A 13,878-nucleotide genomic window follows, 5' to 3' on the forward strand; every position below is an offset into this window, starting at 1 on the left:
CTAAGAGCAAATACTAAGGGCAGTGCTTCTCTTGAAACATGAACAGGCATCTGTTAATACTAAGGACATGCCGTTTTCGAACAACTTTGAGCCTAAAACGAGCCTCAGAAACCGCATTCTTAGTGCAGAGATATTTCACTAGCAGTTGCACAAGTTATCGGAGCTCTCCATCAAGGAATACCAATGTGGAATCAGAGGTTTCTGGACATCGCTCAAAGAATAGAAATGAAGCTTCAGATTTCTTAGGATCATTAGATCAAGATCCAGATTCTGAGGCTGATGACCAAATTTTCAGGCTCATGAAAATTCGTAATGAAGACAAATTGTTCGTCCCACAAATGGTCCATCTGTGGAATAAAATAATACCAAAAGCTTATATCGAGGAGTTTAATACAGTGTTAGTCAATAAGGCCTCTAAGGGTAAGGTAATTAAAACCCCTGAAGATGGAGTTGAGACCGACTATTTTAAGTTCACTTCGGCTTTTTTGGAGAATATGGGTCAGTTTGTGGAAGAAACCAATGCCAAAAAATTCAATAGATTAACAAACCTGGCATTATTGTTATTGAGAAAGCAACTTCTCGTAGGTATGAAGCGCCTCGCTAAGAAGTCAACCTGGAAAGACGGAATCAAAAAGCGCGAAATTGTCCTTGAAGATCTCATTGCTCCAAAGATTGATGAAATTCCAGAGATTTTGTACGAACTATTTCTTACAAAACAAAGTAATATATGGCCAGGTCACTTCGTTGAAAAATACAAAATCGATCCCAAATCTTTCAACTCACAGTTCAAGTATCTCATTAATGAAGCATACAAATACAATTTACAGACAAGTGAGATATTATTTTCCAATCCAAGAGATGCCAAAATTGAAATTTCTAATCCTACAAAATGGTTCCCACTAGCAAGACAGCTCAAACGTAATATCATTATGCATGTTGGTCCTACAAATAGTGGGAAGACCTATAATGCTTTGAAACGGCTTGAAGAAGCGGAATCAGGATACTTTGCTGGACCACTTCGATTATTGGCTAGGGAAGTGTTTGAAAGATTCAAAGAGAAGAATATTAGTTGTAATTTGATCACCGGGGAAGAAATCATTGAGGACACTGATGAAGTTACGGGAAATCGCGCGAAGAAATCGTGCGGAACCGTAGAAATGATATCATTGATCGAGGAATATGATGTTGTGGTGCTTGACGAAATTCAGATGATTGCTGATCCGCGTCGTGGTTGGGCATGGACCCAAGCGTTACTTGGGGTCAGAGCTAAAGAGGTTCATTTATGTGGTGAAGAAAGTTCGGTGGCACTAATTCAAAAAATTGTAGAATTAACGGGCGATAACCTCGTGGTCAACAAATACAAACGTCTTGGAGAATTAAAGGTGCTTAAAGATAAATTTGGGCATTTTGGAGAATTACAAAAAGGTGATTGTGTGGTAGCGTTTTCTAAGGCAAAAATATTGGATTTGAAGCTACGTATCGAAAGGACTACCAGTCTCAAAGTGGCAGTCATTTACGGGGCTCTACCTGCAGAAACAAGAGCTGAGCAGGCTAAAGCTTTTAATAGTGGTGAAGCTGATGTTTTGGTTGCCTCGGACGCCATTGGAATGGGATTGAATTTGAGTATTAGAAAAGTGATTTTCTCAACAACAGAGAAATTCGATGGTGGTTCCAGGAGAAGATTAACAGTCTCTGAAATAAAGCAAATATCAGGCCGAGCTGGCCGTTTCAAGCTGGCAAACTTCGGGAATAAATCATCATCATCAGAGCCGGTTTTTGATGTGTTAGAGGATGAAAAAGTTATGAAAGAAAAAAGTGAGCCTTCTTCTTCTTCAGCAGCAGCGGTAGGGTATGTCACGGCGATGCATAACAGAGGCTTGTCCTATATACGCTCTTGCTTATCACACAAAATCACCAATATCGAAAAAGCCTGTCTTTGGCCTCCAGACCATATCTTAACCGAATATATTTCCGAGTTTCCTAGCAAAACCTCACTCACCCACATTTTGAAAGTTTATGGAAAAGAAGTTACGACTAGTGAGTTATTTTTCAGTTCTGATGTTGAACCTAAGATTGAACTTTGTGAAATTATTGAGCAGTTCCATCAAACCAGCAAGAATCAAATATTGCCTATTGGAGACCAACTTACGTTACTCAAAATACCCCTTAGTCGTATTACCCCGCTTACTTATAGAATTTTTCTTGAATTTTGCGAGACCATTTGTCTGGGGAAAACGAAGTATATTTTTGATTTCTCTCTCCCATTTGAAATGCTTGCCAATAATGAATCCCAGCCAATTTATGATCCATCCAAGCCTCAGGAATCATCCGTGTTTTATAAAGGGCATAACTTGGTTGATGCCGTATTCAATAAAACCAATAAGCCATCAAATTCAACCCTAGAGTACTTGGCCAGTTTGGAATCTTTACATTCATTATTCATGGTGTTTTGCTGGTTGTGCTACAGATATCCTTATAACTTTGTTGGAATCAATTTTACGATTCAACTCAAACATTTGTCAGAATACAAAATTTCTGAAATGTTGAAATTGCTAAAAACTCAAAATCGGTCCTCTAAATAACCAAACCAGTAGGTTTGCTGTTTGATATTTTTTCTTAATTGTACTATATTGTTCATAGTTTTATATTTCTGTTTTAATAGAGTTTGTTTGCAGAACAACAATTAATTACTGTAACCTTTTTTTTGTATTGGAGTAAGATATACATTCTATAAAACCATCTTCATTCTGCAGTAATTGCTTTAACCACCTTTCTCTGTCAAATTAAAACAATTTATTTTTTATTTTTTCAAAAAAGGTAATAGAATCATTCAAACCAAATAAAGAACCGCACGATAAAAAAAAAAAAAAATCAATCTAGCTGCTAAAAGTAATTGTACAACGAAGAAGAAAAATTCATAGAAAACGCAAACGGTAAAGTGAGAGAAAAAAAAGAAGAGGAAAAAACAATACCAAAAAAGTAATAACAACACACCAAGTATTTTCATTTTAGGCACCTAATTAAAATAAAAAGATGCAAGCATAGGCTTAAATAATACAGCCACCACTTTTTGGGTAGAATGGGCAGCAAAATCATAGTCTCATGAAATTAGGATTCGTGATCCAATGCTTTTTGCATTGGGGCTTGTAATAAATAGAAACAACAGCAAATGGCGAGCAAATAATGGGCCATGGGTGATGGCGCTGCTTGTTAATCATAAAACAAAGGTGAAATGAAATGGAATAAAGATCAAAATATAACAAAATTTCATCAAAATATAATTCGGATCATCACCATTTTTTTAGCTTATCATTGAGGATGACGAAGCAAATCATCATCTTCTTCCTCATTCAACGTAGTCAACCCCATAGCTTCCTCGTTGTCCAAGCTGAAGAGACTATGGCTGTTAGAGCCCACTCTTCTATGTAATTGTAAGGATCTTCTGATAGAGACGCCTGCGCCCACAGCATTGTCCAAAGGAATATCTTCAATGTTCTTACCGCTACCAAACAATCTCTCAGGGCCATCACTAGAATTGATTGGGAGCAAATCATCATTGGAGTGTTTTCTGGAAATGTTCAACAAATAAACCCCCATAAAGATAATAATAAACCCACAAATAAGAGAGATAATGTTGATGGAGGAGGCGGTATTGAAACCTCTAAACAAGATAAATGAAGCAACTAATGTGGCAGTTGTAAATGACACGTAATATAATGGGTTAACGATAGAGGTGTCGAACTGATCCAAAGCTTTATTGAAGTAATTCATCTGGGTCAAGATACAGAAAACCACCACAAAAATGAAAAAGTAAGTTGACAAATGGGTGAATTGGTTGTTTCCAGCAAATGTCAATTTCAAGGCAATACCAAATGCTTTGATGGACATGACAGAAATTGAACCGACAGTAGAGCAAATAGAGACATAAATGACAGGATTCTTATTACCGTATTTTGGAGCCACTTTATAAATCATAAATGTTGCAAATATAGCAACCGCGAGACAATAACTGATGAAGCCGGGTTTAAGAGCATAATCCAATATCTCATCAACGGTTTCAATTTCTTTGTCTGGTGGCGCATGTAAAACAATAATGACCGATCCTAAAATACAAATAGCACAACCCATTTTCCCCAAAGTTCCTAATTCTTCTTTCAAAAAAATTGCGGCCAAAATTGCCCCAATGATAACTGACAATGCGCCTAGAGGAGTGACCAAAATTGCTGGAGCAAAAGTATAAGCTGCAAAGTTGGCAACTTCCCCAACGGCCATAGTAGCGATCCCCGCCCACCAGATTGGATTTTTAAGATATTCATGCCCTTTACCTTCGAACCCTTGATTTTGAGCGTCCATAAGGCCCTTTTTGGTGATGATAAACGAGGTCCCGATAGCCAAGGACGAGGACATTGCTAGTCCTAAACCGATATATTTGTCTTCCATGGTTTGTGATTGAGGTTATAATATATTATATTTCTATTTCAGATCAAGCGGATGTGTGATGTTGAAGCAATTGATAGTTGAGTTTGACGTATATGTATATTTGGCAATTAGAGTCAAACGAAAAGAAAAACAAGACTGAAAAAAAAATTGGAAAATGGCAATAATAAGTATAAGTCAGGCTTTGAAGAAATTGAAACAAGATTCTTTCAGTAATATGCTTGTGTATGTGTGGATACTGGGAAAGTTGTTTGAGCACGTACCACTTATGAGAGAGTACAAATAACAAGTGAACTGGGGAATCCTCACAAGTGGATGATGCAAAAAAAGAAGAGGAAAAAAAATCAACCAGGCACTGCCGTACCGGAATGCCGACACGGAGACACAATAATAAATAAAAATAATACTAACAATCAATATCCTAGACGGTGCACCAAATAACATGAACAATAGTAATACAGGCCTTGGTCTATATTTAATTTTATTCATTTATTATTCAAGTTGTCTAGACCAGTAAGTATTATTATTATCATAATCATCATCATCATCATCATGTTATTATTATATGACATACAACTCCACGGCGGTCACTAGGAGAGTAATCGATGTGTCAGAATAAGCCCATTTCGTGCACTTTAATGCATATACGGTATGATAAAAAAAAAAGTCCACCCATACACCCACACACCAGATTGGCGGCTCTCATTGGGGCGGGTCACCCGATAATCATCGATAATAATATGTCACAATCCAAACCTCATCTTCTCCCACCACTGACAATTTCACCTCCCGTAAGCAATACCCTCACATTCTATAGTGGCTGATGACAGCCGCCTACAACACCAATCAGGATGACTTTCTCAGCGAGGTCGAACACTCGATCTTCGCCTTAAACTACCCTCAAGCAAACCCTTCATCATCAGCATCATCATCCCCATCTACTACTGATAACATCGCCACATCACTATCGTCAAGCATTCACCACCCACTGCTTCCTATACATCCCGGCATCAATAACACATACCATATTCAAAACCTAAACTCTCCTGTTGCATCGGGATTTTCTCCTCAAGCCATTTACATCACTCCTGGGACCCATCATGATTTTGCCAACATGCGTCAAGCTGTCAATGCAATGCCTCTATCTTACATTCATAATAATAATCACCAAATAAATGCATCACACAATATCAACGGAATAACCTTCAATGATTCTAGTACTCACATGGTTCCTGTGGCCGATTTTGGCTCTGATCCAGTTAACAGTAATACTTCAGGATTCCAAAATATCCAACCACATCAACTATCAGTCATTAATCAACGTTCTTCTTCGCAAACCATCATGGCTTCTTCAGACATATCAGCATATAAAAAAGTGGGGCCAGCACATACAGATGCAATTCCAACTTTGCATGATACTTCTGGATATATTGACGGCAGTGTCATTATAGATCAAGAGCTGCGGTCACTTCCTATAAACACCCCGAGAAAAATGGAAATTACTACTGATACCACTGTTTCCAATAGTCCTAACATGTCATCTACGTATAAAAAATTGGTGCCAATTCATGAATATTCGGAAATTAGCGTTGCAGATCTTGCAGCATCCTCCAGTTCCCTCAATTCTGATGTTAGCTCTCAATCGTTGGAAAATAAGAATCCTGATATTCATGCCATGTACAAGAATCACACTAGTATATTTAATGGAGTTATACCCATCAGTAATCCACAGAAAATCACAATGCATAATTATCTACCCGGAAGTTTATCTCGTGAACCTTCCGCAAGATTCAATATTTCAAGCTCTGCTTCTTCTTCCTCTGCTTCATTATTATTGTCGAATCCTTCGAATTCGGTACGATCCTCAATATCTAGCGCTACCAATGCTGTCGAGAGCTCAGTCTTGACGAATACGAAGAAACATAATCGATCTTCGAATTCCCTTGCATCGATTGATTTTCGGTTTAACAACTTACAAATAGATACTGATAATCAAGATCTTTCTTCCGGTACGGCTCCTCTCATCTCCAATGATTGCAATATAAATGAGGCAAAAACTTCCCACATGGATGTCAATATTGATCATAATCATGATAGCGAAGATTTTGTTATGGGTTCAATTACCATTAATCCAAAGAAGTTGAAAGATGAGAAATTTCAGGAAGATACTGAAAATTTGGAATCAAAGAAATTTGATAAGCAGGTCAGAATTTCATCGAGTCTTAATGCTGATGGGAATTCATTAAATGGTGTTTTTAATGATGATAGTTTGGTACCCAGTGGTAATTACAAAAATATTGACAATCATAAAAGTATGAATGTTGCTAAGGACAGTGATAACAATAGTGATAATTATTGTGAAAATAAAGATGACTTTATATCACCAACAATAACTAACCTGATGAAAGATGATGGCAAAATTGATTTTAGAATGCAAGGAGAGGCCGTGACCGCCATCGCGCAGTGGTTAGACCAAGACTCAGAGACTGATCCTGAGACTTCATTACTACTACGTCGAGAAAATGCAAAATTAGGAAGTATTAATCATTCAGGGATTCATAGAACCGGATCTTTCCTTCTTGAGCTGTCATTATCATCAGCCCACTACAATGGTTTGGCAAGCGGACTGTCTCATAGAATGAAACATAAAAAAGCTGCCAGTGATTCAGGGTATTTCATGCTGAATTTTGGAGTATCAATTTATACTAGTGGCAACCCATTTGAGTTGGAGGGTAGCAGTAATCCTAATGTTTTTGGAGAATTTTATGATACGTTTGGCAACGAATTAGAGAATCGGTTGGCCACCAATGATGAGTTCTTATTTGATGAAGATGATGAGGACAAAATTCGGGTTGATGAATTAGAAAATAAAATGGCTAAAGATATTGATAGCGAAAATGACGCTGATGATTACGATCATAATACCTCGCAACTTGAGAATATGAAGGAGGAGATATTATCGTACCCATCGATAAAAGATACCCCAAAAATAGTTGGCTCCATTCCTGTGGAGTCGTCTTCCAGGCTTTCCAGAACTTCGAAATCCCTCAAAAATTTATCGAAATTTGAATCCCCAACGGAATTATCATCAAAAGAAACAAAGCGGAAAAGCCTCACAAAACGTCGTAAACGTACAAAATCAGAGTCTAATATTCTTCTGTTACTGGATCCAGTGTCTCCACTTTCAAAAATCACCAAATCTAGACCATCAACCAAGAGTTCTGTGAGTTCTTCGAGCATAAATTCTGGGTCAAGCTCTCCCACAATGGCAATTATCAGCTCCTCTAGATTTGATATCACAAGCTTGGAGGCTATTAGTATTCCATCCGCGAATCTTGGAAAACCTTTCCAATGCTCGCAATGTGAGAAATCATTCAAAAGACAAGAGCATTTAAAGCGTCACTTCCGTTCGGTGCATAGTAATGAGCGACCTTTTCTATGTGTCTATTGCGATAAAAAGTTTAGTAGAAGTGACAATTTATCGCAGCACTTAAGAACCCACAATAGGGGTAAATAGAAAGGTGCTGTTAAGAGGACTCTTGACTAATATCCTGCTGCCTTTTACATTTCGTGATCAAGGTATTGTCATATTATATTATTATTTCTGAAGACCATTATAATAAAGAATCAGCGATCTCAAATATGATTTGAGACTGTGTTTATACACAAATTTTTGTTTGCTACTTTCGAGCCCTATAAATTTTTTTATTCACTTTTACTTTTTTTTGACGTGTCCTTTTTTTTTTCTTCTTCTTTATGTTGCGATACAGTGGGCATTTTTATTTTCTTATTCCTTTTTTTTTTATTTAAATTTGGTTTTATTTTTTACTTTTTATTATTTTGGTTTTATGTTTTTGCTTGGAATTATTTTTGGTTGAATTTGGTTGTTTTTTTTTTTGGTTCAGGATTTCATTTTTCTTCTTAGCTCTTTTGTTTTGATAGGTAAATGAATAACACTATCTACTATTTTATTTCAATTAATTGCGTATCCCTTACTGAAGATTTCAAGAATCAATGGAACGTTAGTATTTTGTAGGTCAGCTGGGAAGTTGAGATGTTGCAAGATTTTCTTTTATATTGGTAGAAATACCTTGCCAACCAGCTGAAAATCTTTGGGGGCAGACTGTTGGTGTTTTCGTTTTATTGAGGAAGGCTTTTATTGGTAGATTGGTGTGATAACGAGCAGGCAAATCGTCACTATTAAAATCCCCAATGACGTTAGCGCTAATGTTCAGTTCTCTCTCATGGTCTGCAGGACATCATCATCTTTGATTTTTCTGTCAAAGCAAAAGTGTAAACCCAAAGTGGTCTGGTGTTGATGGAATTATATTGATAATAGATTCACCTTAACAGACTAGTGATTTCTGTATCCATGACGACGAAACTGTTTTGTTTGAAGAATTCATCACCAAAACTGGTACCAACTGCATTAATGTATTTACCAATGACTTTGGGATCAGTGATACTGGTGCTAGGGATGACTGTACTTCCATTTGATACCAATGGATTGTTGAAGAAGTTTGATTGTACTAGTTGGTGAAGATAGTCTGGCGCTTTTTGTGGGTAAGGTATCGTTTGCATCCATTAAGGTCGTTAGATGGGTATTGATTACCGTCGACAAAATGTGCATCACAAAGTACCAATCTGGTAAGTTGCGATATTACTTCTTAAGCTTGCTGAATATATTCCATAAAAAAGGGTAGACTAATTAAGAGCTATAATACATATATCTATGACTTGCTGTGATTTTTTATTTTTGGTATCTAATCCATCCTGCTAAGGACCATTTTTTGTTCGTGAAGGAAAAATACTCTCTTATGAATATGATCGAATAAATAAGGTCTCAAACACCTTCTTCTTGGAGTTTATTGTGGGTTTCGAGAGGTCTTGGCATTTTATTCTGCTAAACCAACCGTTTTGTAATTCACCTGTTGATTCTGTAGCCTGCACGATTGCCAACATCATTTCCATACAAATGTGGAAAGGAAATCAAGGAGGAGGATAAGTTTTGCAGGATGTGAAAGAAATCCTATTTCTTCAATTACTATTACTATCATTATGATCACAATGATTCTGAAAGAGAGAAACCAGGAAAGAAGAAGCGTATATTGCCGAAGATCACGAGGCCCAGTATAGTAAAGCTGTGGAATTTGATTCAGACACAAAGAAAGAAGTCACTGATATTCAGTAGACTGGGATGATTCAAAAAATAAGCTTTTCATTCAACCGCGGTGAAGTTGTGCTTCTACGTCATTTTTTTTTCTCCCCAACTACGAATAGTTTCGGGCACAATTGTCATTTTCTGTCTATATTCGTTATCTCATTCAGTGTTGAAATTGGTTTAATTTTTAAAATCACTATATATTTGATAACTAATAGTAATATAACCCCAATAAGGTTGTTTTGTTACTGCCATAGGCCAGACGATCTGCGAATCATTCTTGTATTCCAGTCAAAGATAGTGTCCTGATACGTTGGATGTGTGCATGTTAATTAAAAACATAGAATAATACCCCAAATCGGATTACCAGTCGTAAACTAGAGTCCGACGACAGAATAGGAGCAAAAAGAGATCGGATTGGCGATCAATATCATGGAGGTGTGCGCCGAATCGATCTTCGACCTTAAAACAGAAACCAAATAAAAATGAAAAAGGGACACGGAGTTAACTCTTCCAACATAATCCATTCCTGTTTCATATTTGAATTTCTATTGTCAAAAGACGATACTATTTTCCAGTATTGTTATTGCTATCCAATTCTCTAGTGAGTGATCTGCGTTATTTTCTCTAATTTACTCACCTATTGTCTCTTCTAGTTTCTGATTTGCTCAGGTACATATTTTTGGTCATACCTCATCATATGTACTAAAAATAGCGTGAAAAAAACAAGAAGGTGAAAAAACCGATTGTTTTGACTCGGCGGAGATAGATATTCACAACAATATTAAGTTTTTTCCTTCTTAATTACATATTTTCAAACAACCGCAAACATCAATCAAAGGAAAATAGAAAGCATTGCCTGACTTTCTGAAAACAAGTGTGGATATTCGCACGTAATTCACTTGCTTATAGACGGCAGTCTCTGCGTGAATTGATCTATCTACAAGCAGCAATGACAACAATGTTGACAAGGATTTGTGCATTGCATGAAGTAATTCGATATGCGTCCCTGCTTCCAATTTCTGCAATTTTGACCCATCATAAACTCTGGGCAGGAGTCTAGATAACAATAATTGGTTGCTAATCTTAAAAGTTGCTGCAGCCCAAATCACTGATAGTCATTTGGTGAGGTCGTATGGCATTTCAACAAAACACCAAAATTCTAATCGTCAATATAAACTGTAAATCATCAGACAATCACAACAATAATAGTGTCTGGTTCAGGTGGCACCAGTCACATTACCTCTCAATATTATTCAGTTGATAAGAGATTTTTACAGTTCACAGTTTTCATCACTTGAGTCTTGGAATGGCGTGTCAAATATTTTCCAACTATGGTTTACGCTCTATTCAAATAGGGGTACTTTGAAGATATCAAGAAGAAGAATCAAAAGATATAAATAATTGGGCGGTCCCCATCCTATTTGCAAACAATTAAATTTATATTCTTTTTTATTATCAATCAATCTAATACCCATCTTTTTCTCTTTTCATTTCTACATTTTTTCAATCTTCTCTTTGGTTGCACTGTTACAATGAGATTTTCCAACACTGTTCTCTTTTCTGTCTTTGTCGCTTTGACCTGTGGTGCTCCTGTCCAAAAGCGCGGTACTCCATCTGCTCCACGTCTTGATTTTACCGTTGTTAGATCCAGTGGTAAAGCAATCAATGGTACTTCAGCCTTAACTAAAAGACGTTCTGTTAAGTCTGCCAGCGACGCTGGAGTCAGTGTCACTTTGGACAATGAATACTCATTCTACCTTGCTAGTATTGAATTAGGTACTCCTGGTCAATCTCTTCAAGTCGATGTTGACACTGGTTCTTCTGACCTTTGGGTTCCAGGTTCTGGTACCACCTCCAGTTACGGTACTTATGACTCCTCTGATTCCTCCACCTACTCTGAAATCGATACTGGATTTAGCATTAGTTATGGTGATGGCTCATCTGCTTCTGGGGTTTGGGGTAAAGAAACCCTTACCATTGGAGGTGTTTCAATTACCGATATTGATTTCGGTTACGCCACTACTCAAAATGTTGGCCAAGGTCTTTTGGGTGTCGGTATGAAAGGAAATGAAGCCTCTGAAACAGACTCTCCAAGTTTCTCCTACGACAACTTGCCACTCCTTATGGCCGACCAAGGTATCATTACCAAAGCCGCTTATTCCTTGTACTTGAACTCTCAAGATGCTACTGCCGGTTCCATTTTGTTTGGTGCAGTTGATAAAGCCAAGTACTCTGGTGACTTGGCCACTTTATCACTCGTTGATATTGACGATGAAGGTGACTCCACCAGCAGCCCTGTTGCATTCTTTGTCAACTTGGATGAAGTTGCAAGTTCTTCCAAAACTTACACCACCACCACCTACCCAGCCTTGTTGGACTCCGGTACCACTTTGATTTATGCCCCAAGCTCCATTGCCGCCGCTATCGGTAAAAAATACGGTACTTACTCCAGTGACGAAGGTGGTTACGTCACTTCTTGTGACACCACTGGTGAAGACTTGACTTTCACTTTTGACAGTGCTACTGTCACTGTTCCATTTGCTGACATCTTGTATGACCTTGACAGCAACAACCAATGTTTGGTTGGTGTCTTAGACTCTGATGCTGAGTACTACATTCTCGGTGATGGTTTCTTGAGATCAGCTTACGTTCTCTACAACATCGCTGACCAAGAAATCGGAATTGCTCAAGCCAGCTACTCCACCGATACCGATATCGTCTTGGTTTCCTAAATGGTTTCTTAAACCAAGAGCTTAAATTTTGAATAGGTTAATATTAACATTCATTTCAATATTCCATTTTGCTCAAGAAAGATCAGCAAGATCTTTTTTATCATCTTGTTCAGAGTCTCTTTTATTTTTTGATACCTGCTCTTTTTTTCAGCTGATTATCTTTTCCTTTTAACTGTTTGCTTTTGTTTTTGTCTCTTCTTCGTCTGTTCACTTCGGTGATGTTTTTTTTCCTACTCTTGACTTCTGTTACAAGCTTCTTTTTTATATGAAATATAATTGAAATTTCCATTGGTTTTTTAATAATTACTCGTAGAGAAGCTACTTTTCAACAATTTCAAGCTCAAATAGAATACAGATTCTTTGTTTATTTGTTTTTTGAGAATTGGATTTGTCAACTGCATAGATCGGAAAAGTGGGAACTATTATTATCGAAGTCTAAGAAGGTTTTTTTTTTCATCATTATTCTTTTTGCTTAAGATTAGTATCAAGCTTTGACATTTCTTTTTCCAGAGTAATTAGTCTCTGTAATCAATTCTCCAAGCAGTTTGGCTGGAACTTGAATAATGATTCGTAACACATGAGCCTTCTTTTCTTTTGTCTTAGTAGTTCAGAAGATTTTGCGTTATTAGATAACTAAAAAGATTTAGTATTAAGGCATTAAGAGCCTTATTTGAAAGTTGTGTTCAATGTTTTGCAGAATTTTATTCAAGAATTTTTGAATATTCCCAAGGCATGATGATAGAAGATATTTTTTGACTGCTTGAATTGATATTTGTTGTATTACACCTTCTTTTATCCTAATATATTTTTGCATTTGCAAACTTGTGAGATGAACTTCCTCTTAGACTTGAACCTTCAATACATTCCTGGTATTCAGAGTTGATTCATTAAGGCAAATACTCTTTAGACTTTTGCTTGTCGATAAATACTACGAAAAATAACTAAAAACACTTATCTCCAGCAAGCAAAAAACAAAAGAAGCAGAAAAATAACTATAAGATAATTGTAAAAGGTATATATACAGAACGCGGTCATTTAAACGAAAACTTAGAGATAAAAAGACAAATTTTTTATGTTTTATAAAAGATACTTTCTAAGGATACAGGAGTGCTTATTATACTTCTATATTTAGAGTAACTATATTAATATTATTTACTAAGTTACTGTAAACCATCCCTAGATGACAAAAATACGAATCATATAGAAGTGGACAGCAATACAAGATCAAGAAGTGCGGCGTGTTTTCATTGTCCTTTACTGTAGCGAAGAAAACAAAATTTTCATTATTCAGGGCCACTTATAATGATCTAACCAAAAAATGCAATACCATTTGATTATTATGTTGTCGTGCCTGCATTTTTGAATAACTGTTTCGAATGTTGGGGAGGTCACAAGAGCATATAGTTATAATTTCCGTGGGGATGGTGTACGATATCTCACAGGAAAAAAGAAAAAACAAACACAGAAAAATGCCATCATCAGCTTTCGATATATAAATCACCAACCATACAGCTATACAATATTCAACATATCATATTAGCAAAA

General features: G+C 36.7%; 4 protein-coding genes across 4 annotated transcripts; 3 read left to right on the forward strand and 1 right to left on the reverse strand. All coding sequences in view use genetic code 12, as the record gives it.

Moving 5' to 3' along the window:
* Positions 1–38: 38 nt before the first annotated feature.
* Positions 39–2,582, forward strand: SUV3 (ATP-dependent RNA helicase SUV3; the record flags this gene model as incomplete). Its single annotated transcript, XM_064995827.1, has 1 exon — positions 39–2,582. The coding sequence occupies one exon, from the start codon at positions 39–41 to the stop codon at positions 2,580–2,582; it is 2,544 nt and encodes an 847-aa protein (XP_064851899.1).
* Positions 2,583–3,309: 727 nt separating this feature from the next.
* On the reverse strand, positions 3,310–4,440 carry DASC09_022250 (uncharacterized protein; the record flags this gene model as incomplete). Its single annotated transcript, XM_064995828.1, has 1 exon — positions 3,310–4,440. One exon carries the CDS (start codon positions 4,438–4,440, stop codon positions 3,310–3,312), a length of 1,131 nt encoding a protein of 376 aa, XP_064851900.1.
* An 820-nt stretch (positions 4,441–5,260) lies between these two features.
* MSN2 (stress-responsive transcriptional activator MSN2) lies at positions 5,261–7,954 on the forward strand (the record flags this gene model as incomplete). The annotated part of the gene is made up of 1 exon (XM_064995829.1): positions 5,261–7,954. One exon carries the CDS (start codon positions 5,261–5,263, stop codon positions 7,952–7,954), a length of 2,694 nt encoding a protein of 897 aa, XP_064851901.1.
* Positions 7,955–8,383: 429 nt separating this feature from the next.
* Positions 8,384–8,934, forward strand: DASC09_022270 (uncharacterized protein; the record flags this gene model as incomplete). The annotated part of the gene is made up of 2 exons (XM_064995830.1): positions 8,384–8,458; positions 8,791–8,934. The coding sequence occupies 2 exons, from the start codon at positions 8,384–8,386 to the stop codon at positions 8,932–8,934; spliced, it is 219 nt and encodes a 72-aa protein (XP_064851902.1).
* Positions 8,935–13,878: the final 4,944 nt, after the last annotated feature.

This window comes from Saccharomycopsis crataegensis (genome assembly GCF_037102585.1).
Source record: "Saccharomycopsis crataegensis DNA, jcf7180000000075, whole genome shotgun sequence".
In the NCBI taxonomy this organism is placed as follows: domain Eukaryota; kingdom Fungi; phylum Ascomycota; class Saccharomycetes; order Ascoideales; family Saccharomycopsidaceae; genus Saccharomycopsis; species Saccharomycopsis crataegensis.